This window comes from Coloeus monedula, assembly GCF_965178545.1.
Source record: "Coloeus monedula genome assembly, chromosome: 1".
Lineage (NCBI taxonomy): Eukaryota > Metazoa > Chordata > Aves > Passeriformes > Corvidae > Coloeus > Coloeus monedula.
In genome coordinates this window covers 27,625,860-27,653,795 of record NC_138781.1, presented here as the reverse complement: position 1 = coordinate 27,653,795, position 27,936 = coordinate 27,625,860, and the positions used below count along the sequence as shown (strand labels likewise).

The following is a 27,936-nucleotide window of genomic DNA, read 5'->3' as shown; positions in this document are numbered from 1 at the left end:
ATATGCATCCCTTGCTTTATGTCACAACTTTACTATTTGCACTTCCATCCTTCAGCTTTTTTATCACATTTGGTCTTTCTTGGCAGAAGAGATACTTGGGTGAATCATAAAGTTTAGAATTGTGATTCATTGTTAAAGACAACTTTGTTTCTATCTGTCTTGTATAATGAAGGTTTTTTTACAAATCATGTCAGTTTAAATGAATGTCATAAAACTGTAACTTGGGTCAATGGAGAGGAAAGAGAATAAAAGGATTTGGTGGTTTCTGGGTTTTGTTTTAAAAAAAGATTTTCTTTAGAAGTGTTTTTAAAAAATGTTTGTTAGTTATTCATGCAAATAATGAGCAAGTATTTGTATCTAATCCTAAGCACAGTAAAATAGCACTTAATACTGAGCAGCAAATTCATTGCTGTAGTCATGAACTGTATTTGAAGAAGGTTGGTGGTCATAGCAATCGTGTTGAATTCCTATGTTGAATGAAAATCTGAATTTGTATCACTGAAAAAATGCCTTTTAACAGTGGATAAGCAGGGCAGGAATGTATTACAGAACTGAAGCAACTTAAGACATCAGTCTTTTGTTCAAAACCCTCGAGAGGAGATGATGTGTGTGCATCAGCAAGGATTTTGAAACCTCCTTTTAACCTACCCAACAAGAAAACTAAATACAGAGAACAGCTAGATTTTACTGCAACATTTATGTTGTGTTTATTTTCATCAGCTGTTTCTCAACTAACAAGACTAATTTGATCAGATGTATTGATGAGCCACCTGAAATTCATGAGAGAGGCACAGTGGTGGCAAACACAAAATACCACCCTCCCCCCAAAGAAAATAAAAATAAAAAAACAACTACCAGCCAAAAACTAGAACAAGAGAATAAATGCTTAATAAACCCAAGCTACTAATATTTGACGGGGATTTGGATTCTCATGGTGAGAAGAATCTGCTTCAGCTGGGGTGTGCTAAGAGATATCACTCTGTATTTTTAAGGCCAACATTTATTAGTACATAAATCTAACTTCAGAATAGTAGTCTGCTCAATGAGATAGAAAAATGAAGTTTGAAATTGTGAACAACTTAGGCGGGTATGTGTTATGTTATATCTTAAATCTGTGTTAGTAGATCTCGGCTTCAGTGACTTGTGAAGGAACTTAGAAATACACCTCAAATCCCTTTAGAATTATATAGGAAAACCTAAGAAAGACTAAAACTTGTTTTGCCAGTAGCTCCTGCAAATTGAAGTAGGGCTTATTGGGCTGCATCCCAATGGTAGTGAAGAGGACATGTAGCAGATGAGAAGCTTGAGTGCCCAAACTGCGGTAGCCTGATCACGTCATGATGTACATGGATGGATGCACATGGTATGGACCATCCCAGTGACCAAAAAGAGATTTGCAGAAGGATGCACAGCCTGCAGTCCTTGCCACCAAGAATCTTCCTCAGAGTTTTGTAGGAGACATGGAATGAAAACTGTGAAATCTGTCAGGATATTCCGTAATAGCAAGAGGAAGGTTAATTGTAAATTTAAACAGAAGTTAAAGTAACCTGACTGTCAGAGAGAATACCTGAATAGCTGTGCTTGATGTAACTGGGAATTGGCCTTTAATAAAGATCTGGTTTCGAGCTCTCACTACTCTTTATTCACAGGGTGTATGTAGTTATTTGAAAGGCAAAGGAATGGGAGGAAGCTTCCCAGAATGGCCAAGAGCGCGCAGAGAAGCCTTGCAGGCTTGTTTGAGCCATGGGGAGACTCAAACACAGAACAAGTGGTCAAAAGCACTTTTCTTGCTCCATAGCTAAACAGGGACAGCAGCCTCCCTCTCCAGGCTTCGCTTATGGAGGCAGGGGACTTTGCTGTTGTGGGTGTTTCATGCCCTTACTGAAAGCACAAGATCATGGAGTGCTGCTCTTCATGGAGCTATAAACTGCTATTTTAATGTCATTGAGACTTAACAGATGAGAGTGCTCTATTGCCTAGTTTGTATTTTAGCAAAGTACAGTGATCATCTTCAGTAGTCATATGTAAGAATTTGGACAACTGCTCAAAAGCTGTGTTTACATAAGAGTTAATTTTTTATTTGCAAAAAAAAGAGCCACAATCTCCAGACAACTTTATTTAGCAGAAATACATTGTTATTTCTTTGGAACATAAAGAACACTCAGGCTTGTATTTTCACAATATTATGGGCATGTGCTCCTTCTTAAGGTACTTCATGGTAGGAACATTTTGTCACACTGTGTCTAGTCTGCTGTGTCCCACAAAGAAAGAAATAAACATAGCTGAAATCATAGCTGAAACTATTCTCTTCTTATAGAAGGCATAAGAAAAGGTAGTGTGCTGAAATAATTCTTGTTTTTTAGAATTGGAAAGGAATATTTTTGTTGTTAAAAACACTTAACAATTGAAAAAATGGTATCACAAGTGTGTTGTAAAAGAAAGGACAATAGATCACCTTCATTTATCAAGAAATTTTTAGGTACAGGATTCACTGAATTTCATATCTCAGTGAAATGTCAGTGAAGTATGCTAATGATGGTAGCACTGGAAAGGTTTTTATATAAACTCACACATGACATGACTTGCTGAAATACAGTCTCAGTGTTTCATTATGCCTACAAGAAATATATTCGCCTGTAGTCTCCTGTGGGGACTTGGTGGAAACAATGCTATCCGATAAAGTTTTAATTACATCAAAGTCCCTCGTCTATTAAATTTAGACTGCTATTTATTTTACACCTTTCTTCTGGGAGCTAATAGTTGTTAAATACCAGAACATGGTTTCCATGTTAAATTTGATTTTTCTTTTAGCTGTACTCTTGGTTTATGTTTTCACTTAATAATTCAGTGTTTAATTCAGTAATGGAGGAACCATGCTCTTTCCACTTACTGCTAATGTCTGTAATAAATATAATGTGGTTGTATAAGCAAAATAATTAGCCTGGTACTGTATAGCTTTATGTAGTTGAAGACACTTCTCTCTATAGTGAGTTAATCAACTTCTACAGAATGTAGTTAAAAAACCATAGGTTTGATCAAAGACGCAGGGATGAGTTTGCCCAGACTAGCTTGTGAGTGGAAAAAGTAACTCCTCTAACAGTGAGAGCATTTCAGGTGTCAAGACAGTTAGCTGGCCAAAAAAGTGTATTAATGGAATGTATAGGGTTGTCAAAATCTCTGCTTCTAATAATGGAAAAATACCCATTTTTCGCAGTTACAAGGAGTATAAACCTTTCACAATGATACTTGAATCTGGAAAATAACAATAGGAAAATAGAACACAGAATGAATCATCCAGGTCTTGTCAACCAGAAGTAGCATGAATAGTTATGGACAGGCACTGTGAAAATTAAGATTCAGGAATTGATTTAGTATGCCAAGCTGTCCTCTAATTTGTGTTGTTATTAAGGTGAAATATTTAGGTTTGAGAATGAAGAGTTTTCCTGCTTTGATTGCTATGGTACAACTGACAGTTAATCTGGAAAAAAACCAAAGTGTTAATCCTCAGGGGAGCTTTTCACCTGAGTCTGCCTGATGTAAATTAGATACATTAATATGAGTCTGAAAAAAATCATGGCAGAGTGGATATATGCTCATGGAGTAATGTTTAATAACTAGGAAAGATGAGGGAATGAATACTAGCTTTAGAGAAACTCAATTTAGCTAGAAAGAAAGAATGTTGTTTGGTGGACAATGTTTACTGTCCTATCAAAGGACTAGATGGAGAGGCAGTATGTAAAATGAGTATTAAACTTTCAAATAAATTTATTGAAGGATATTGGCTAATTAGTCGACTGTCTTTTAGCCCTTGGCCAAGTATAGTTTTCATTGCTGAAAATGGTGGCCTGTATCTCCCTGATAATGCAATGAAGATAATGCAATGAGTTTTGCTGATGTGTGCACATAGCAAGGTCAAACTCAAGACAGAGGATTTAGGTTTGACCTCTGTGAATTTCCACATGGCAAAACTAGTCTGAACTATGCTTTTACCTTAAGGAAATTGATGTGTGCTATTAGCAGAGAATTGTATCTCACAAGAATCCAAAGCTATAGCCTAGGCTTTTATTGGAAGATAGGAGTTTGACTTATGTTTTTCTAAAATATTTGTGTAATCTTAGAAATCCGATAGCATGGATTTTCAATTTTTAGATATTTGATTTTTCTCACTGAATCACTAGACCTACGTCTGAAAAAAATATTTCCTCATATAAACCACACTAAAAATAATAGGATTTGACAGAATAATTGTATTAGACAGTGTGCAGCTGGTCACAATAAGCACAACTTAATGCAGTGCTGAGCCTATTACAAACAGTGCTGGCAGCCCTGCTCCAAAGGGCAGTCAAGGATCAGGGAAGTTGTTTGCTTAGTATCTCAGGAAAAACACACCCCCTCCCTTTCAGTGTTTTATCACAAACGTGTGGCAAAAATAGTTCCCTTGAGACCTTTGGATATATTTTAGTAGGCGCAAGGACTTGAAATGGAACATACGGGTCAAGTTCAGCTTCCTACAGTCTTCATGAGGCAGAAATTTAGTTTAGAACTGTCAAACTAAAAAGCTTTTTTAAGAAATCACAGGTCACTAGACCATTACAATTACCTCAAAGCAATCTAAAAAAAAAAAGTTTCCTGAACTGTTGTAGCGGGTTCAGTTCGTAAACCGGGCAGAAACACCAATTAAGTGTAGTGGTTTGGTTCAAAATATCTATTACTTACTTATTTTCCTTCTGTGAGATAAGAATTAGGAGAAAGCAAAGCAGACACAAAACTTAAAAGAATATAAAGAAGTTTATTAACGGACCTAAAAGAAAGAAAAAAAGTCAGACTAAGCCTTCAGAACACTTCTCTTCCCCCCACCTTTCTCCCTTCTCCCACTGACAATGTAAAAAGATAATCCTTAAGATTCTCAGTCAGTTTACTACCTCTATAATAACCTTTTTCAGTTCACTTAGGGAGAGGAGTCTCTCTTGCTCATGCTATGGAGACATCTCCACAAGAAACAGTTCTCTCATGGCTTCATTGTCACAGCAAGACAGCCGCCCAGGTTGGTTCTCTGCTCGCGTGTGAGAGTCCCTTCCCCCGACTTACAGCTTTCCCACAACTGTTTTCGAGGGTCCAATCTTTAGCTAATGGGGTTCCATTTTAAGGATGAGCTGTTCAGAAACAAAGGTTCTCTTCACCTGTCTCTGGGAGCATCTTCATCTCCAGGAACAGAGGTCTTCTCCTTGCCTGGGAGCAAGGGTAGTCATCACTTTCATCTATCTCTGTTCAAGCTTCTCATCAAATTACAGCTACTTCAACATTTGCTTATTTCAGCACAGGTGCTTTTCCTCACAATTGCAGTTTGAACGCTCCACCCCCCCATGCTTTCATGAAATTGCAACGGGTACTCTGATGTATCATAGTCCATCACCATAGCTTTACAACATTGTAGCTCCTAGGTTTGAAGCATCTTCTCTTTCTTTCTCTCAGGGTTTCAGCCCTTCCTTCTTCACTGACTTAGGTGTCTTTATGGTGTTTTCTTCACTTACCTTCACCTTTCCTCTGACTCAGGAGAGGATTGATGTCTGCAGGCTTCATCCGTTCTAGAGGAAACTTACAGCACTAAAAGGGTTCATCTCACCTGAGCCTTGCAGCTGGAATTCACCTCTCGCTGTTGGCCACATGATCTTTGCTGGGTAGTAGCCTCAGATGAATTTCGGCCGCACTGGCTGGGGGCTGGCCTCCACAGAGCAGAGGGGCTGCCTGCACAGAGCAGGGCTGTGGCAGGGGGCCGGCCCGCATGGAGCAGGGGGCTGCCTGCACACAGCAGGGCTGTGGCGGGGGGCTGGCTTAAAAAAGTTGCCAATACTCAAACTAGCCAATTGATTGGTTCTGTCAGGTCATAGAGGAAGCTGTAAGCACCTCCTTGCAAGAGAATCACTTCTGTGGCTGAAGCCCTCTTTACTAAAAACCCAAACTATACTAAACCATGATAACTATGCTTCCTTTTTTCCTCCTGGAGGAAATAGTTATAGAATCATAGAATATCCTGAGTTGGAAGGGACCCACAAGGATCATCGAAGTCCAATATCTGGCCCTGCACAGGACAGCCCCAAGAGTCACACCATGTACCTGAGAGTGTTGTCCAAATGCTTCTTGAATTCTGTAAGGCTTGGTGCTGTGACCACTTCCCTGGGAAGCCTCTTCCAGTTCCCAACTGTGTGAAGAACCCTTTCCTTATATCTAAACTAACCCCCCTGACACAGCTTCACACCATTCCCTTGTGTCCTGTCAATGGTCACCAGAAAGAAGAGATGGGCACCTGTCCCTCTTCTTGCCCACTCATTGGCAGTTTTCTCTTTTATTTATTATCAAACTCCCTTTTTCTCCAGCAGTTGAACGTGATTTTTTTTTTCAATACATGCTAACAAAGCAATTATTGTCAACACAATTGAAGAGTTATGCTTAAATTATGGAGTATAATTTAAAAAGCTATATTCCTTCATATGTATACAGAATATTTGGATGCAATGCTACTGCAACAATAGGTGACCCAAATTATTTTACAATCTCGAGCTACCGCATCTGCTGAGTGCTGTCAGATGCCAAGAAGCATAAATATAATTCTATTGTGTGAACAAACAACTAGAAGTTTCCTATCTTGTTACTGTATAATAAGTCTTATGTTGTTTTGGGGAAGAACCTAAAGTTAGGTTTACTGAGCTTAGGATAGAATAGATAAGCAACCATGCGTAAAAAAAATATACTTGAGAAACAGTTATAGAGTACTGTTGACTTTGATGAAGGGGTAGAGAGCCTCCTCGGCAAGTTTGCTGGTGAAACAAAACTGGGATGAGTGGTTGATACCCCAGAGGTCTGTGTAGCCTTTCAGAAGGATCCAGAGAGTTTGGAGAGATGGGCAGAGAAGAACCATCTGATATAAAACAAGGGCAAGTGCAGGGTCCTGCACCTGGAGAGGAATAACCCCATGCACCAGCATAGGCTGGGACTGACCTGCTGGAGAGCAGCTCTGTGGAGAAAGACCTGGGGGTCCTAGTGGACAATGAGTTTTCCACGAGCCAGCAATGCCCTTTATGGCCAAGGACACCAGTGGTATCCTGGGGCGCATTAGCAAGAGCATTGCCAGCAGGTTGAGGGAGATGATCCTGACCCTCTACTCAGCCCTGGTGAGTCTGCATCTGGAGTCCAGTTCTGGGCTCCTCAATACAAGAGGAACTCCTGGAGCAGATACAGCTGAGGGTAACAAAGACGATTAAGGGACTGGAGCATTTCTCTTTTGAGGAAAGGCTGAGGGAGCTGGGCCTGTTCAGCCTTGAGGAGATTGAGAGGGGATCATATCAATGTCTATAAGTATTTGAAGGGAGGATGTCAAGATGACAGAGCCAGGTTCTTCTTGGTGGTGCCAAGTTTTAGGACAAGAGACAACGGGCAGAAACTGAAGCGCAGAACGTTTCACCTGAACATGAAGAAGAAATTTTTTGCTGTGAGGATGACTGAGCACTGGAACAGATTGTGCAGAGAAGTAGTGGAGCCTCCTTCCCTGGAGGTATTCAAAAGCCTTCTGGGCACAATTCTGTGCCATGTGCACTAGGGGACCCTGCTTGAGCAGGGAATTCCAGTAATCCCTTAACATTAACCATTCTGTGGTTGTTAAAGACTATATTAATGAAACAGCCCTCCCTATTCTTTGTAAATCCTTATGTTCCAACTCCTTACTCCTTACTGATGTTTCCTTAAGGAATTTGTTTTTCTTCTTAAGTAAGAAGCTTTTATTCAGGACATGGCTATCCTGTTCTATAAAGTTGTACCCCTATTGCCTGATGGTCCTTCCCTAGGAAACAGCGCTGTATTCTTTAAACCTTTTTCAAGACTAAAAATTGCTGAAGAACATCAGGCAGCAATACTTTTGTAAATGGTTAAGTGGTATCCAGAACTCAAATATACTTTTAAATTTTATGTCTATCCATCTTTCTAAAATTCAATCTGCTGGTAAAACTTTATAACATACAATTAAGTTACTTAAGATGGTGTTGCAAGTTTTTTAATGTCTGAGATGTAGGCTATGTCAGTAGGAAAAAGGATAATGTGTAAAGTGGTATAGCAGGTGTGGATAACATGGTACAACCTTTATAATATTTACAGTTTTCTGCAATTTTTTTTTCCTGGTAAGTCCTGATAAATTATTTTAAACAAAATCTTTAAAAAGTGAGAAATGTCAAATGTATTCATTCAAGGTAAAACTGGTGGCAAATATTAAGTTGTTGTATAGGTATTCTGGGCTTTTAGTGTGATTTTCCAGTAGAATATTGTAGTTTTTACTTAACTGAATAGAGACATTCATTAAAAAAATGCTGAATTAGACTCCACCTCTTTTTGCTTCCAGCAATTACTTGTCGCAGACAAGATGGAGGACCAGCTGACATCAGTGAGTGCCTTAAATACTCTGGCCCATTACCACCCTTAACACAGATGTGCCAGATTCCCTGCCAAGATGACTGTCAGTTTACGAACTGGTCAAAATTTTCTCCCTGTAATGGGGACTGTGGAGGAGTCAGGACAAGAAAACGCACTCTTGTTGGTAAGAGTAACAAGCAAAATAATGCCTCTTTTATTAATTATTGATACTGTTTTGTTTAAAACCTGAGAACTTCTGAGGTTCCCTTATGACAAATGTCATAGTGGCAGAAACCAGATGCAGTGTCATGCTCTATATGCTGTTGGTGGAGCAATACCCAGGAGTGAAAACTCGTGCCATATGTCAGAGACTCTTGATATGGGTAAGTGGCTAGAGAGAAGATGGGAGAACATAGAAAAATGCCATTTTTTTTTCCTAAATATAGTGCACATAGTAGGATTTTTTTTTTTTTGTTCTGTTGGGGTTGTTTATTTGTTTGTTTGTGTGGGGTTTTTTGACAGACAAGTCAGCAATCATCTCACCTTAACATGATCAGATGTTAACCCACTTGTCTTCCTCTTCCCACATTTGGTCTCGGCTTAAGTGGACTTCTCTCTCTGATGGTGTTTTTAGTGCATTTAGAATTACTATGGCAGCTGAGTGCTTTCAGCATTTTGCTATAGATTACCATTTTCAGCCTTAAGCTTTTGTTTACCTCTTTTGAACTTAGCTGCAGTCTTGAATGTCAGATTTGTGATTAAGCCAGTCCTTTCTCTGGCTGAATGTTGGCTCTCCGAGTTCTTTCTTTTGCCATTCTTCCATTGTCTACATTCAGCACCACAGACCACATGAGGCAATATGCTTAATTTTCTGCCTTATTTCTTGAGACAATTTTATGTCCTTATTTGTGCTCTTATTTTGTGTCCTTTAGGTTTTACTTAGCAGAATAAAAAGATTTACCAGTGATGCCCTCACCGCAGACTTGTCCTAGTTCTACATAATGGACACTGTTTCACTTGGAAACATTTTTCTCTTCAACCTCTTTTTAATCTGTTGTTTTGTTGGGGGAGTTTTTTGAAATTATTTTTTCTTCTGCATAAAGTGAAGAGAAAAAAAACATGCTCTGCTTCTAAATTATAATTGAAAGCTCAAGAGTAAGGCTTAGGCTCTGTCACAGCGCTCTTTGCCAATTAGTCTGTATTGTCTGTGGTGAAGGAAAGCTAGCTAAGGGGGGTGCCCATTAGCAGCTTCTGAAAGAATGTGATAGGATCCAAACCCTATCCCCATCTCTATCCCCCTGCAAATCAGAAGACCAGTGGACAATGAATAATTCATGATCTTAAGGAAGCCTCACTGTGGCTGTCTAATAATTCCAGTAAACTTTATGTCAGGTTTGCTTCCACAATGAAAAAAATGGACAAAACTGACTAACAGCATTTTTCCATATTTTAAAAACAGAGCAAGAAAGTACATATTCTCCTACCACATCATTAACACTTTGTGATACTTCCTGTCCTCATTTAAGTTACCTATTCGAACTTGCTAACTCTGTGATGTGTGCTATGGTGTGTTCTCTGTGGCAATGTGTTAAGCAGACTAACTTGTAATACTTGGAGTAAATTCATAATTATTCCCAGTAAATACTTCCAGAGGAGAAGCATACATTTAGTAAGAAGTTGTGTTGTCAAAAATATGATAAACATTTTTCCAGGTACCCACTTTCTATTCTAAATGAAGGCAGTAGTAAATACAAGAACTAAGGATGCTGCAAAGTTGTGTCCAGTGCCTTGTTTTGAACAGCAAGGAAAATGCTACATGTATTGGTTTTGCACCAAAAATACAGAATATTAATTTACAGTATTATCTAAATAACAACTACTTAGAGAGTACTTAGTAACAACAACTACTTTTGCAAAGACTACTACATTAATTTATAGGAACTGCCTGGCATGGAGAGAAAACTAAGCAAACTTTACCAAAGAGAAGATTTAAATAGATTTAATGGGAAGGGGAAATTGAGTGGATGGCTATGCTCCAGTTTAGGAAAGAAAACAAGAACAGAATTGAATGGAAACAAATTCAGAAAAGGAGCTTATTCTGTTAGAGGGGAAGAATGGTAATTATGAACGAATGTATGATAACAGATGATTAAATTAAATAATTTTGACATTTTAAAAGAAGGTGCTATTGTAGCAAAGATGCATGTTGCTTCCTTCTGAAATTTCATTCAACTTGAAAAAGCTTGATCCGGATAGAAATCTTATTATTGAACTGCACACTGCTGATGAAATAGGAGGAAAAGGGTGTATTTGTTTAATTGCTAACTTTTTCAAACTTTACTCCCCAAACATTTTTATCCAAAATAAAAATAAATTACATCTTCTTTTTAAAAAAGACATTGCCTTTGTGCAAATTGTAGGTATCCACTACTTTAGAAATTCAAGTCAATAACCTAATTTAATAAAGATTAATGCGACTAATATTAGGCATGTGTATGTGGTTGCAAGCACTTTTTACAGAAGTCTAAATGAAATATTTGGGAGATAAGCTGCAAGCTGATAAAAACTTGCTAAAATAACTATTTTTTCTTTCTAGGAAAAAGTAAGAAAAAGGACAAATGCAGAAATTCTCAGTTGTATCCTCTGATTGAGAATCAGTTTTGTCCATGTGACAAGTACAGTGCTCAGTCTGTGGGAAATTGGTCAGACTGTATTTTACCAGAGGGTAAGACAGAAGTAGTGCTGGGAATGAAGGTACAAGGAGACGTTAAGGAATGTGGACAAGGCTATCGTTACCAGGCCATGGCATGCTACGACCAAAACAATCGACTTGTGGAAACGTCACGATGCAACAGTCATGGTATTTACAAGCCTATTTTCTTTCATCTGTTTACTTATGTGCTTTATTTAAATTTAAGATTACATGTGTACAAGTAGAATTAGAAGATTAATATTTATTGGTTAGGCTGCCTTTTATCCCAAGATGCCTTCAAACCCAGCACATATTTTTGCTGACTTTTAAAATTGTAACATTAAGTAAAATCATGGTAAGCTACTAATTAAGTATTTTAATTGAAAAAATTAAAATATTGTTCTTTTTCCTGATAACTGTATCTAGAAAATTGAGAATAAAGCCATTTAGAAGGGGCAAATTCTCAAAAAATTAACAAGCACAGGACTATTTTGGAAAGGCTGAAATTCCACAGATTCTTTAAACTCCTTATATAGGCTTATCTCTACGATTTGCTCTTCAGCACTTTAACAAACAGGCATGCATTGACCTGAGTTCAACAGCACACAGCACTTTTTCTCTGTGTAAATCTGTCATGTGTAAAACTAGGATGGTTAAAGACTTTATATTCTTTGTATTTTCATTGCTCCAGGAAAGAACAGTGTTCCTTCCTAAAGGGGATGCATCTGTAGCGTTAGGGTCAAAACTGGCAGTTTCTGGCTTTCAGTGAGCCAGAAATGTGCTAATTGACATCACTGGAGTTTTTGTGTTCACTTTTTTCCTGCTTGTGGTGCAAACCTGTATCTGAACAATTGGTATGAAAAAACTGGGTGTTAGTGCCATTAAAAGGTCAATGTAAGTTTAATTCACATATGTTCTACTCTCTAATGTTAAATTAAGATAACAGAAATTTCATTTATTTAGTTGGCTATATTTGAAATAGCTAATCAAAGAAATTAAATTAAATAAGGAGATTTTAATTCATGCTGTTAATTCCAGTTTAAAGATTTGATAAACTACAAATTCAATGTATCAAGTCAAGGTGTTAGGACATCTTTGTTATTTGATGGAAAAGTGAGCATTCAGCTAAATTCCTCAAAGCAAACCTGGAAGATAATTTGGTGGAGAATTTTGTCCCTTTTTTTTTTATTCAAAATCATCTTTTGCTGTAGATAACTCATACTCGAAAGGTAAGTTTATTTAAACACATCTGAATGACAAAGTCCAAATCCTAAGTTCTCATGGGACAGCAAATCTTTTTACTCCGAGAATGTTCTTTAATTCTGTTCTCAGCTATTTGCTCAGCAATGAGGTCTGCAAAGAGCTAGTTTTGTTCTGTGTAGTATAAAGAGGATGTGCTATACTTGGTCTGCCTGACCATGACCACTTGCCATCTTTGTAGTACCAAAAGAAGCGTCTGCTTTTAACGACCAGCAGTTGTGTGAGCACAGATATGCCTGGACTGGGCAGTTGTCCTGGGAAAATTAGAAATCTCCTCAGAAACTGCTCAAAAAAAAAGTTGTGGAATAATCTGATTTGTTCTGAAGGCACCATCAGAAAATTCAGAACAGAAACTTTTTCCTATTTCTTTGCTGATGGTTTTTTAAATTTAACAGTATTTGACACTATGTTAGAAATTAATGTTTTTTCAGCATTAAGTTCAGAGTGACCTTTGAAAAGTGAAGAATTGTAAAAGCACTTCAATATGTAGGAAAGTAGGGGAACTGATGTCCCACGGCCAATCAGTTTTCAATGACTTGAAGAATGGGGACTGCCAGCTCTTGTGTCAAAAAAAAGGAAACTGCTTGTCCAAGAGCAAATAGTAAGGTGTTGTATATGGTAGGTAGCATGCTGCTGCTAGGAACAATTTTTTTGTGCAGAACAAGTTGGGGCATAGCTGCTTTCAAGCCCTAGCAGTGCATTTTGAGGTACAATTCCACTGCAAGAAACAAAGAGATATAAGAGGAATGAAAAATTATAAAAAAAGAATATTCTCAAACATCATTGTTTACCCTGTCATAACTCTCTCTTCATGATAGTAATTTCTGATCCAATATATTTTATCAGTGAATGTGGCCTACATTCACAGTGACCACAATGGATAATAATCCAGTGGAAAAGCTGCTAACAATGTATTACTGTTATTCCTACTATAGCCAGGGCAGCTGTTTACATGCTACTAGCACTCACAGGCATCCTTCCAAAAACACAACACAGCATTGCTTTGTTGTGCTCTTTTTTTCTCCAGTTCCATCACATTTTTCTCATGGGAGATTTGAAGTCTCTTTAAACTTTGTAAAATGGAAATATTTTCCTGTCATAACTATACTTGTTGTGTATTGGGAAGCCTGAACCCACTGTTTTTATGTGGTGTTTTCTTTCGAATTCTTTTTTTCTAGACTGGTTCATTAAGGTGTCTGGTTCCTCGATATTCCACCACACCACCCCCCACCTCACCCCCCTCCCCGTCTCTGTTTCCTTGTCAGTTCAATTTGAGGGGGACAGTACATGCTAACTTAGTCCATGGTGTAATGTGTGAGCAGAAGCTCGGAATTCATACTGAGCTAATCCTGTATTCCTTCTACTTTCCTAAAATTGTTTGACAGGAATTTCATGTATACAGGGAATGAAGTATCTAACATGACTTTGATGATAAAGGTTTAAACTGATGCTAATGGATACGTCTCTAAATTTATGCTTTCCTTTCCAGAAGATCCTGTTATTGACAGGTGTTGTGCATACACATTGTATAGGCTTATGTAAAGCTTACCTAATTTATTGTCTGCCTTCAGCATTTTTCCAGGTTTAGCATACTTTTGCAGATACAAGGCAGCTAGAACAAATAATATAGATTTTTCAATCTAATTTTAGTTTATGTTTAATGCCTTTTCTGAATAACTGCTTTGTATTCATGGATTACATTCTGATGATTTGTTTTATTTTTTTCAATGTGTACAAACTGCTGTTTTGCCAGTTAAATCTTATTTTATATCTTCCCAGTATTTATTTAAAGATGCTTTTGTTGTTATTCTCATGCCCTTGTTGTGTGACAGTTCTTCAGTTTAGCTTCTTCTCTAGGTTTCTGTGTGCTCTTTGTTTTGGTTTGGTTTGTTTTTTTTTCTTCAAGAACAAACATAAAAGCTATATTATGCCAAATCAACAAGGGACTTCTGTGGTATCACAATAGTACCCCACCTGCTGAAAAATAAAAGTGCCTTGTAGCTTCTCATCAATCTGCATTTGGCTTTTCAAGCAGAACTTGACACATAATTCAAACTTGCTTGGGTTATTTTTGTAAATTTTAACAGAGGTGCTTATTTCCCTACAGCTATGCTTTTTCACTCATTTTGTAACTGATTTTTCACTGGATTTTCATTCATTTTATAACTGATCCAAAGTGTTATCAGGTTTTTCTGCTATGTTATCTGTTTCACTCAGAAATGTGTTTTACTCTCAGTTCCTGTTGGTCTGTTACTTCTTTTCCAAGTAAAATATTATGTAATTGCAGTTTTTATAGGATATGATTTGGTGAATTAGCTTGCACTAGGAGAGAAAACAAGACCAACATTTAAAGAAAGATATTTCCTGTCTGGTATCCAACTTTTACTTGAACTTTTGTTGTCTTCTGACACTATGAAATCCTGAGGTGGGAAATGGAGATAATTGAACTTCTTCAACTGTGCAAACAACCCCTAAATCTGACAAGAAGGATAAACTGCACCCACGCTGATGTTATTAAAACATCATGAGATATGTTATGTGATATATTCAAATGACACAAGAAACTCAAATTGTGAGACTTTCAAAAGTTATAAGTAAATATTGCAATGTAAATTTATGAAACCATGAAGAGGTTGGTGTTGCAAGTCTTGCTGTTTTGAGTGGACAGAATGAGAAGACAGACCTCCTCTGCTGTACCCAAAAATTCATAAGCTATTTGTTTTGCAAAATGTTATGTGCTTATCATCACAATTCAGTTGATTTATTCAGAAAAGGAAAGGTAAACAGGAGCAGAAGAATAAATACTTCAAGGGCTCTTTTTCCTGCTTGATGCATCTCATGTTCAAAATATTTGAGAAGAGTTAACTAACAGACTGTTTCACAGACACCAAGGAGATAAGGACAGATGTGACACAAGGAACACCCTAAATTAGTACAGCCATCAGAGAATTCCTGTGCTAATTTTTGAAATTTTGGGTGCAGTTAGAAAGCCCCAAGTACAGACAAGTTTCTCAAAAAGACAGGAGTGGCAGTAAAAGAAAAGTAACAACAAAATATAGTTAACTAAATCTGTTTTTACTGCTAGGTGAGAATGCTGGGAAGCAGGGGGCAGAAGTTCTTCTGCAGAGGGTCTTTAGCTTTCTGTAGCTTAAGAGGTGCTTCAAAAAAAGCCCCAAACAAACAGCTGAAGGTAGACCTAAGTTTCATCTGCAGAGAGACAAGGTGCTTTGTTTTTTCCTTCCTTTCTTTTTTCATCTGTGATATATATGCCAAGCATTTTGACTTTTATTTTCAAAATATTTTGTTTCAAATTTGAGTTAAATTTATTGGTAAGGGTTTACACTATTCAGCAGCCATTTGAAATATTCTGCCACTGGTATTTTTCAGCCATTCCAGTTCTGCAGAGTGTGGGCAAGAGCTAGTAGCTTCCACTTGTCAGCAGATGTGCTGACATCAGCTAAAAGTGGTAACTGAGCTGTTGTTTACCTGTTTCCCTTAATGGAAGACACATAAATTGCCCTTTCTCTGCTTCTTGCTTTTCGTCAATACTACATAGGTAATTTTATTGGAGAAATATTAAAACATATACTTAGTTTGTTAGTCAAGTGTGAAAGGTTTTCTTCAATTAGAAAAGCAGCAGTTGTTTTTCATAGCTTTATCGCTGTCATCACTTGTGTACTGTAGAGTTCTGTGGATAATGACATGTGTCTGCCAACAATCTGTTTCCATGCATTTGTGAAAAAAATTGAGAGAGATTCTCTTCATTTTACCTTTAAACTGTACCTTGGAATTTTCATGACAAAAAATTAAAAGCAAGCCACTGTCATGCTTATGAACTACACTATTTACTCTTCGGTATTTAGTTTTTCTCCATCATATATCAATTATGAATCATGACCCACATAAGCTGAGCGGTGGTTGTATTTGTGTGCGCCTACTGAAGGCAAGCAGAGGCGCATGGCAGACAGATGCAGCATTTTTATATAGGTCGTATTACCCTTCTTAATTCATGTCCGTTTACTGTTAAGACCTTAGGCACAGTCAAGCAGTCAGGATAGTTTGTCTGCTGCCTTATTAGTGTGAGATTATTTCCCCCTTTAGCATTAATTAAATGAGATGCATTGATTTGTGCAGACTCTACAAAGCCCTCTGTGGCTACAAGGCTTATGTGGAGGATTAGAGAGAAATATCTGCGTATCAGTGAATACTTTTGCAACAGCTGCTAAGAGTATCAATGTGAATCGAGGAATTTTGTATTTAATTGCTTATATGTGCAATAAAATAAAATTTTGTATGATATAACAGTCTGTATAGTCCAAGATCTGTTACAGCTTGCTTTATCTACTTTTATTAGGATATTAAAAATCTGTTTATTTCACTCTCAGTATTCTAACCTGAAGCAATGCAAATTTATCAAGAAAAAAAAATTGGTGCTAAAATTTAATTAAAGCTTTCTGTGGAATGTTTATTCAAAAGTAAATATATTTCCCATAGGAAGTTCTAATCTAGTGTGGTACTAAGCCTAGGTTCTCAAATTGTTATTAAGATACTTTGCTGCCTCATAGCTTATATATTTTCTCGTATTTTTTAAAATATATGTGTATTTATGTTGTGTGTTCTCTAGGAATATGCTACCTATTGATCTGCTCCAGAAAGCCTACCTTAGGCCTCTGAATTCTGATGCCACCACATCTGCCTTGTCAACAGGATATCAGTCTTAAAGCAGTCCTCCATCAATTCAAAGACCTGTAGTTAGTTCACCAGAGAAGGAATTGCTGATGCAGGAGATAGTTAAGCATGAACAATTGCTCTCAGATTTTGAGGCTGTGAAGGGTAATCCTGAAAAAAAAAAAAAAAATCTTATGGTGTTCAATCTATCCATGGCTCAGCAGAAATATGAATAGTCTCTAGAAATATATATATTCTGTTACAAATGAAATGCAAATACTTGTATATTTCTTTGTCCTGGAAGATGAGATCCATGAACTTTATATTTCCTGGAAAAAAAAAATCTATGAGAAGAACATAAACCATTTTGACATTGCAGGTTTTTTTCTTTGAAACATAGCATGGCATTTAATCATGAAAGCAGGAGCATAACTTTGTCAGTCCTAGGGACAAAAGTTCATGTAAACATTTTGTAAGATGTTTATGTTTGCACCCTTCAACTGGAGTAGTCAGTCTGTTCCTACACATTGCACATGCAGTTTGTGGGGAAAAGTCTTATATCCACCTACTTATCCTGTTTTGTCATTAGAGAAAGCGTGAAGTCCATTAAAGTCTTCCCTTATAAATTATCCATCACATCTGTTAATGAGTTTGCTCTAGGAGTCCAGATTTTATAGCCAATTAGCAATGGGACAGTAAACTTTTCCCTTTTACTAATGAGTTCAGTTCATACTCCTAGTGGTTCAAAGCCATTTGTTAAATTGTGGTTCAATAATCTTTAATGATAGAATAGCCGTGTTCTCACTCATAACAGACAACTGCCCATTTCACAGTCTTATAGGAGCTGAAATAATTGAGAAACTACTGCCCTGGGACCAGACATAGGCCCCTAGATATAGGCAACTCTTTCCAACACCTCTCTGGACCATGGAGGGCCTGTACCCTGTACCACAGTACACCAAGGTCTCATCTCTCCAACATCCCTCAGATGTTACAAGAAGGAAGAGACGCAGGAAGCATTCAGTGAAAGACTTCAGTCAGGATGAGAAACAGCAGGCAAAAAGTGAACTGCTAATGTCCAGAGAACATAGTTCCAGCCTTTACAGTGTTAGTCTTCTCTTTCACTGTCCCTCCCTCACCTTCTCAGCTCTTCTTCATAGACATTTCACTGCTCCCATTCTTTCCTTCTCTCTACATCTGTTGTGTTTTATCTTGGTGATTTCTTGCTTGTTCCTTAAACCTCAGAGCTCTGGTATGACTTTTGGTGCAATTATATCAACCAACCAGTCTGTGTGATATAATTGGATGATATTCCACCATACAGATGCTTACCCACACACTAGAGGCTTGTTTCTGTAATAAGGTTCTATACTAACACACACACAAGGTTTGTCCAACACAAGTGGTACCTTTTCAAGGATGATTTCATCAAACTGAAAACAATGCTGAAAATTAAAACATGGCTCATTCATATCCTTTTCATGTCAGAAACTATGTGTCTCCATCACCAGTCCCATTTGCATGTAGTATTTCTGGTTTCTGCATTTCAGTATTTTTTTAACATATTTTTTCTGTACAACACCATGCTGTCTTCTCACTTGCTAAAATTTTTGCAGTGTGAACAAGGTTGACAAATACAAACATCTGAAATTTAAAAAAAAAACAAAAAAAAATTTAAAAAAAGAAAGTATAAACTTTTCAAAGTTCCTGAACATCTACCTTCTTGGATTTGAGGGAGGATTGCTATGAAGTTATGGAGATAATCACCCTAAAAGATATGCTGACTTCATACACAAAGAAAGGCATCTGAGGTGATGGCAAGTTCAGAGAAGCTTGTCCTGAAAAGTATCATTTGATAGGTAGTAAGTGGAGTGGAACAAGTAATTTGCAACAAGTAATTTATTTTTTTAATTCACTCTTCTTTCTTGACAAAAGTGATATCTGTAAGCAATTTGAAGTCTGCTTCTGCCTCAGTTCTAAGGGAATCCAGTAGCATAGCTAAATGCTAAATAGTCTGTTGGGCAAAATATTGAGGCCACTGAGAAGAAATGTGCCAAGGGATGAATATGCCAAAAACTTTTTGATGTCAGATAAAACAAGGTCATTTTCATTCTGCATACTAATTACATATGGAATTCAAATCAGAGGGCACAGTGTTTGTATTTCTTCCCTTTGTCCTCTATTTTGAATTGCGAGAACATTCTTCGTTACATTTCACTGTCTGGACAGAGGATACCAGAGTAAGCTCTTGAGAGCACTTTGTTCTGTTTGTGCTTCACCAAGATATTACTCTTGGCAGGATGTTTATTTCTTTTCTCGTCTTTCTTTATTTTCTATGCCTATGCAGTATCTCCTTACAATTCTCTTGTCTTTATGTTCTGAGCCATTTATTTCCTCTTCTCTCCCCATGTCTTTTCTTACCTTTTCCTCTATTCCTCCTTAGTCTCTCTTTTGTTTTGCATCTCCTCTGTTGTTTCGAATTCTGACTCTTTGCCACGAAAAATAACTTCAAAAAATCATAGAATGTCCTGAGTTAGAAGGGACCCACAAGGATCACTGAAGTCGAACTCCTGGCCCTGCACAGGACACCCCAAGAGTCACACCATGTGCCTGAGAGCATTGTCCAAACACTTCTTGAACTCTGTCAGACTTGGTGCTGTGACCACTTCCCTGTCCTTCACTTATTTATTTCCTTTTCCTTCTGTTTGGAGAAGCTCTGACATTCCTTTGTGGACACCTTAACAGTGTTCTCAGTATACCAGTGGTTAGGAGTTTTTTAATGCTTGTCTTGCATCTTACAAAATAATAAGTGGTTTTCTCTCTGCTCTCCAAAAATGTTCCATGCTTCCAGGATCACCAAGCCTTCCTACCTTGTTAGAGCCCCTTTTTGATGCTTTCATTGATTGACTCCATTCTTGTTCTCTTCTAAACATGTCTTTCCCATTCTTCTTGTTCAACTATTTTACTTTCATATGTGGAGTTTAAGTCTTGAAGCTTTTCTGAGAAAATAGGAAAGAGGGAGAGGAGACCATCATAGGCCAGATATCATGGAGATGGCGTAGGAAAGACCTGTATGGTGAGCAGAAGCTATTTCATTAAGCTTGCAGGATTAAGGACCCAGAATAAGATTGCAGTTCAGTATCTTTTGATTATACAGTGTGTGGGTAGTGTCATCTGGACCACTGCATCCTCTACAAAATGCATTAACTTACCAGCAAGGTTGCAGTTTTCCATTCTATAACTCTTACTGAGACTCTATATCTGTAATATGGTAATATTCTGGCCTTTTTGCATTCTATGGTAAGGCAGATTTGGTGGCTAACTTCAATGTAAATATTTCATAGATAGTATAAAGGTTCCTCTAGTGATATGTTTTCATTTGATATTTTATGGAATCACTTGGAATACAGCTCAGTGTAATTAAAATGTTACCTGGAAATTGTATATATTGTAATGTATTTGATACAACTTCTATCTGCAAGATTCTGAACATGTTGTTAAACTTTTTGCCCTTGTCTGGATGAACTGAAGGGGAAAAGAAAAAACAGTTTCTAATTTGTCAATTATTTTAGTTTAGTGTGTTCCATGCAGGCTCCTTTTGGTAGGCTATGAAGTATTATCAAAGTCCCAAAATACCATGGTATCCTGGAGAAAATCTTGGCAAAGATTGGGAAGAACACTTTCATAGTTATTAAGACAAACTCAGAGGTCTATGGAATTCCTGATAATAAAGTCTTCCTGAAGCAGCCTGTACCAATTAAAGTTACCTACTTAAGGATGTACAGTATATTTAAAACAACTTGAATTTGGGTTTTTCAGACCTTAATTACCAGAGACAGAAATTTAACAAATGTTAAATGCATAATTGTGCTATAGTAGAAAGGTTTCTCCAGAAAAAAAAATTATTTAGAAGTTATGTTGAAGGTAAAAGCAGCACTTCAGGATCACAAGAAATTTCATAGAGCAATAAAATCTTCACTTAGTTCTATCAGACATTAAATGTCCGTAAACATTTATTGTTTGAAGGGAGTTATTTTTCTTAACTTGCTTTGGGTATTTTTTTCCATTTTCCCTCAGTAGCTTCCTGATTGAATGAGTCCATGGTTTTGCATAGCACCTGAGAGGGCCAGTTGAAAGTTCATTTTTGGTGAAGATACAGACTTTGGTATTTATGCAGTCAAAGTTCAGTGTAGCATGGAGCTCTGATACAGGGTGCATCAGATTTCTAGGACTCACAGATGTCAGGTAAAGTGAGATGTAGTCAATTTTGCATCTACTGCTGCAGGGCAATCTATGTCAGCACCTCTGATATGCAGGGATGCGATCTTCAAAAATGTATTTTGTCTAACACAGTGTCCCTTTTATATAATATCACTGAACTGGTTGATCAAATGGCAACAGATATTTAATAAATATGCTTGTAATTCACGCTAATAACATTCCATATATAAAATAAGCATTTTAAGGAAGATACATTTGGTGAGCAGTAGTTTCAAGGCACTCAAGTCCAGAATGTGCTCTGTACTTCTAAACAGAGTAAAACCATACATGATAAAACCATCGCCTGAATATGACCATAAAATACTCTGAATGCTACTGTAGGTCTTTAAAAAACTTTCTTTTCTTTATATCTAAAACAAATTGACTAGATTAGCTATTAAAACAAATTTACTATATCTAAAACAACAAATTAACTAGGAATAGGTATACAGAATTAAAATCTAAGTGGTCTGATTATTTACAAACCTTGAGATTGGTTGCTATTGGTTGCTTTTAGAAGAGACAAAACAACTTTACTCAGAAGCATAGGTTAAAACCAGTTCAGCTCTGATGAATAGACTGCTTTTGAATTTAAAAATGTAAATATATCTGACAAACAATTGAAACATTTGAAGCCTAGCAAACTGTGCCAATCTTTTGAGAATTATCTTAGCCAAGTACATGCCAATTTTCCAACTGTTTTCATTAAATATTTTAATTAAATATTTTAATACAATTTTAAATGCACCAAGGTTTTTAATCTGTAATGTGAATATTTGCTAATGGTACTTTGCAGATCTGACAGAGGAAAGGGGATAAGAGAGTTCAGGATATAGTTGTAGTAAAAATGCAATAAAGGCCAGCTTTTTATTTGATGTATTATAGCTTCTCCCTTAAATATTGGAATAGATTACACATATTGTATAGCTATGGCATATGTTGCTTTTGAGAGAGACATTTTCACTTATTCAGTGAATTGAGGCCTCATGTTACTCCCTGCAGACCATGTCATAGCCCCTTCCAACCTCTCTGGACCGATGACTTATCCAAACCAAACATCTGCTTTTCCATTCAGTGTAATTATTCAGTGTGCTACTGGGGGCAGATGGTTGTTAATCGGCAGATCATTAATGTGGTGGGCTACTCTCTCTTTCTAGCCTTAGAAAGGTCACAAGGTGTTAAGTTCCCTTGCTCCAGGCTGGCAAGATGCATTTCCTCTCAGTTGGATTTTTGATGTATAACTACAATTGAATTACTTGATACAGTGGTGGAGTATCTTTAATTAAACATTTTTTTTCTTAAAAAAATTACATATCATTTATACAGAGTAAGAACAATGCCGTCAAGAGATAGTTAGTGTCAATTACACCATAGCTGTCAGAAAGTTTGAATGCTGAAATCTGGAGAGTGTGAATCCTAATCAGATGGGATGATGAGCAGTGAGGATGCTCAGCTGCTGTTCTAAAACAGTCTCCAGCTATATGTGTCAATTTTCTGCAGAATTTAATTTAGCCCTAATGATGAAGAAATCTCTCTATTCACACAGTCCTGTCAAGTCAAACTTTGGAGAATCTAAATGAAGTAGACGAGGGCTTCGGGGAGGAATGGCAAGCTGACATGCTGAAGAGATTTCACTTCCTTTTCCGTTCATACAGGGTATATTGAGGAAGCCTGTATTATTCCATGTCCCTCAGACTGCAAGCTCAGTGAGTGGTCCAACTGGTCTCGCTGTAGTAAATCCTGTGGGAGTGGGGTAAAGGTTCGGTCTAAATGGCTCCGTGAAAAACCCTACAATGGTGGAAGACCATGTCCAAAGCTAGATCACGTCAATCAGGTAATTTGATTTATATTTACATTATTGATACAGGTTTTTCCATATCTCAGATAACCCTTTTATCTGTATTTTTTTTTGATGTAGAAAAATGGTATAGCATAAGGGGCAGATACAGGTAGAAAGAGTATGTGTTGGTTTAGAGTTCCACAGCAAAGGATCTACCTTCATTACTTCCTCATCTGCAAGAATTTTGCTTATTTTCTGAACTGCAGATTGGAGACAATAAAACATGTTTACATGCAGATTTTGAAGAGTATGTTTCTGAAGATCTCTTACCTGAAGAGATTCTCCAAGAAAGATGGAGAGAAACTTTGTACAGGGCTGTGTAGTGACAGGACAAGGGGGAATGACTTCAAATGGCGAGTAGATTTGGATTAGATATTAGGAAGAAATTCTTCACTCAGAGGTTGGTAAGGCACTGGAATGGGTTGTGCATAGAAGTTGTGAATACCCCATCCCTGGAAATGTTCAAGGCCAGGTTGGATGGGGCTCTGAGCAAACTGGTCCAGTGGAAGGTCCCTGCCCATGGTAGGGGGCTTAGAATTAGATGATCTTTTAGGTCCCTTCTAACCTAATTCTGTGATTCTGTGACAGGGGGTAAAATGTCTCCTTTTGGTTGCTCAAACTGGCAAGATTTTTTGTGTCACTTCCTGATATCTTAGATCAGAAAACAAAACTCTCAAACAGTCACACAGTATCATCCCAGTGTCCCTTAGTGAGTTCTCATCAAGCTGGAGCTTGACCTTCTTGGGCATGCTTGCCCTGGCAGTGCATTTCCAGTCACAAATGCACTTCTGAAGTCAATCTCCCAGTTGTCCCACAAACTGTACTTGATATTGCAGTAAGGAGAAGTCTGACCACACAGTCTGGATCCTCTTCAAGTGAAACTAAGCCATAAAATGTGTTCTAAGAGTATCCTGGTAGTGCTTGGATGCTTGGACCACTAATAGGCATTTAGTCTTTGGGACCAAGTTTAGCACTAGCCAAAGTTAAACCCCTGAAGCTTCTTTCCTTGGAGAGTTTTAGAAAGGAAAAACATTCCTTGTCAATTAACTTATGCTCTTCAAAGTTGATTTATATTCATATTACTGTTGAATTTAATGTAGTCTGCATAGGCATATTAAACAACCACATGGTCTTTTCTGTAAATATTCAAAGATTTTTTAAAAATGTGCTCTCAATTTACATTTGAATAAAAATGCATGTACTTAATATTATCCTATTGACATTTTGCTAGCACAAAATGAAATGGCTTGTTGATCTAATTTTCTACTTTAGGGGATGTAATTATTTCTAATTTAGAAAATCATAAGTGTTAAACTGCAGCTAATAAACTAAGTTTGTGATCTACTTTAACGAAATACAAACTAGAATGGGGTTGCTGGATTTGGGTCAGCATGTAAATATGCTTTAAATTAGGAGGAACGTGTTTCAATAGAAGCAAATTATAGTCTATACAAAAGTCTCTTTCCTTCTTTAATATTCATGTAGTACATAATAGGCTTGTATTTTTCTGCATCAAAGGTGATTTTGCTGGAGGTCTGTTCGTCACGTTTGTGCAACACTATTGCCCTCTGCCGGTACTTTTACTCATTTGATTTGTGGTTACATGATACTTGCCTAATAATAGTAGACGATTCAAAGTATAATTATTGTATAAATAAAATGGAAATATAGTATTTTCATGAGAAGGACATTCCACAGATAATACAAGGACGTTGAAGGATATAGAGTCTGTATTTTTCATTTTTGAATATATTCCCTGTCATTTCAGAAACATGCAAAGAAATACACAGTCATTCCAATTCTGAATGACTAAGTTACTTAAACTAAATATGATCCACCATTCAGCTGAAAAAGTACTGACTTTTCAGAGTATTCATTTCAATCATTAAATATGTGTTTTAGTTACATATTTATTACTTATATATGTAACATGTTTATTTGCACACAAATGGCCCATAGTGGTAAAATTGCATCTTTGGTGCCCACAACTATGTGGACTATGATTTACAAAGGGACTATGCTGTAAGATGCCATCTAGGAATTATGACCCTGGGGAAAGACTACAACATGTCTAGCCCAAGGAACAGGAGATGGGAGGGGAATGCTGGCAGTCTGCTAGTACATACATAAAGGGCTGTTGCAAAGAAAGAGGAAATAATCCATTTTCCATGGACATCGTGGATAGGATAAAAAGCAGTGAGCTTACACTGCTGCCAGCAGATTTGGGTTAAGCCTTGGGAAAAATTTCTAAAAGTAAGGCTAGGGAAACGCTGAAATAAAATGCTTAAGACCTTCTTAAGAAGACGTTCAATGTCTCTCAGGGCTGACATGTGTGCCTGTAATTTGAGGAAGGACTGACTGCAGTGAAAGTTGGATGTCTCACTCAGTGTCTTTCGTCCTGGGCCGGGCATGCCAGGGTGGCTCCCAAACCACATTCCAACTGAATAGAGCTTGCTCAGTACTGACTTCATTAGGCTAAAAGACATCATAATTGCAGTAATACTAGAGTCAGGTTTGATATAAAATCATACCAATGGCCATCAGATGATTTCAAATTAAGAGACTAATCTGAGAGTGTTAGAGAAATTAAGGACATCAGTCTTTTCATTGATTCCAGGCATTATTTTTCCCCTTATCAGGAGCAGGATAGGTATGCAACTCTTATACCATCCAAATTCTGTGGCCTGCAGTCATAGCTACAAAAGTGCCAGTAGGATCAGGAGAACACCTCTAACATGTGCAATGCAATATAGAGTTCTCCTCCAGCTTTCTATCAAGATATCCAAATTTTATGTTACTGCAAAAGCTGTTAAGTGTGTGGGGTTTATGTATTTCTTCTTATGCTAACCAGGGTCAGACATATAGACATTTCCCTGAATTAAGGCTTCCCTATTCTCATTTTGGAAATTCTGGAGATAAATTCTAAAGAGCAAATTTTCAGCCAAGTCCAGTACCTTCCTTAATATGCATTTTCACCACACACTTTTATGTCTTTTATTGTTTATGTAGTTCACAGAAGGCCCAAGTATGCTGACTATGCTGGTGGTCTTGTGCGTGGGCTGATGAGCTGCATAGTGATAGGATATCCAGACCCTACACATTTAGCATTCAAGGGATTATATTTTCTGGGATTGGTGGTATTTTGTTGTAGGTTAATTATCAAAACATCAGCCCTCTTTTTATACACAAGCAGCGTTGCTGAAAAGAAATCAAGGACTTGTTTAAGACAAGTCTTAGATTGTCCAGCAGTTTTAGTTGTGCTGACTTGGTACCTAGAATGATATGTCAAATTAGCTGGTATAATTTCAAGGCAATGGGCTTTAAGTAATTTATGCATAATTAAGAATTCCATGAAGGACTTAGGAACTTTGGAAGGATGAGAACTGCCAGTTCCATTTATTCCTTTGAATTTATTCCACTTAATGCTGTCAGAAGAATTTCAATTAATAGAGAAGACCAGTGTCCTTCAAAAACACTGAGGATTTTCTCATATCTAAGGGAAACTGAATTCCCTACTGTGTGAAGGTGTGATGCTCATTACAGGCAAAAAAAGAAAACAGTTCTACTATCTAACATGGAAAGAGACTAGGTAATACACAATTTCTTCACACCAGTTGTGATTTATCAAAGTTGTTTTCTTCCAAGGGCAAATTTTTGCAAATTACCTTGTGACAGCAAAGGAGATCCAAGAGAAAAAAATTGATGCCTTTTGCTTTGCAGAGGAACAGAATGTTGTCTATAATAAAAGCTAAATTGATGCCATTTAAATACCTATGCTTCCCTCTCATAATTCTAACTTTTTCTCTTTGTTTTTTTTTTTTTTTCTTTGGGTTCATGAAAATACTTTCTTCAGGCACAGGTAAGAGTTTCTAAAATGGAGATATAAGCTTTACATGTTCTTCCTGATTGTGTCTATGTTGTCTGTCTCTTTTTTTGTAATGTGTGTTTGAGTCAGTACATGGAACACTGTAGAAATTGCTATATGAGATGCCATTTAAAAATTTTTATTCAAATCTAAACATAATACTAATGTTGGTACACAAATTTATTAGAGGGATTTTAAGCATACACAATTAATAAATAAAGTGAATCAATATATATTGGTATAATTTCTCTTGAGGTCGCCTCTCCTTAGAAATACAAAAACTCCACAGCTAATAACTGGGATAATAGTATAATAATAGTGGGATGGAATCGTGGAGAAGAGATGTGAGGGGTAGAGGTAAAGTGCTAGAAGAGTTTTAACAATATTTTTTAAAAAGTTATACTCTTGAGCTAGCCTAGTTACAGGCTTTATGTTTGTTGTGTTGATGTTTTTAGTGGAAATGGCACAGCATGGGCTTAGTGGCAGAGAAAACCAGAGAATCCATCATTCGATAGCTTCTGTCTTTTTGCTATTTCAGTAGTTTTCTATCAAGTATTTAATCTGTTTTATTACTATGGTGTCTAAATCAGCAAGTTCTTATTTGTTATTGTTACCAAAAAGAGCATTAACTCTTTTTTTGTATGACCAGTTTTGCATGTTTATCTTACTTGTGTGCACCAAAACTGACACTAAATGTGTATTCCAGGTGTATGAGGTGGTTCCCTGCCACAGTGACTGCAGCCAGTACATATGGGTTACTGAGCCCTGGAGCGTCTGCAAGGTGACCAATGTGGACTTAAAAGAGAATTGTGGAGAAGGTGTTCAAACAAGGAAAGTCAGGTAAAACAATATTGCTCCTCCTTCACTTTAAAGAACCTTCACTTTCAGTTTTGTCTGTACTTAATTTGACATAATTCTATGTTATGTCTGATGTTGAGTTCAGACCTGGACCCT

The 27,936-nt window shown here is 37.1% G+C and overlaps 1 protein-coding gene across 1 annotated transcript in view; it reads left to right on the top strand.

The window, feature by feature from the left end:
* Positions 1–27,936, top strand: part of THSD7A (thrombospondin type 1 domain containing 7A) — a 199,267-nt gene that overhangs the window by 147,634 nt on the left and 23,697 nt on the right. Inside the window, exons 13-16 of the mRNA XM_082293117.1 lie at positions 8,387–8,581; positions 10,994–11,257; positions 22,933–23,111; positions 27,689–27,822. Of these exons, the coding sequence (XP_082149243.1) occupies positions 8,387–8,581; positions 10,994–11,257; positions 22,933–23,111; positions 27,689–27,822 (772 nt within the window). The remainder of the gene's footprint in view (positions 1–8,386; positions 8,582–10,993; positions 11,258–22,932; positions 23,112–27,688; positions 27,823–27,936) is intronic.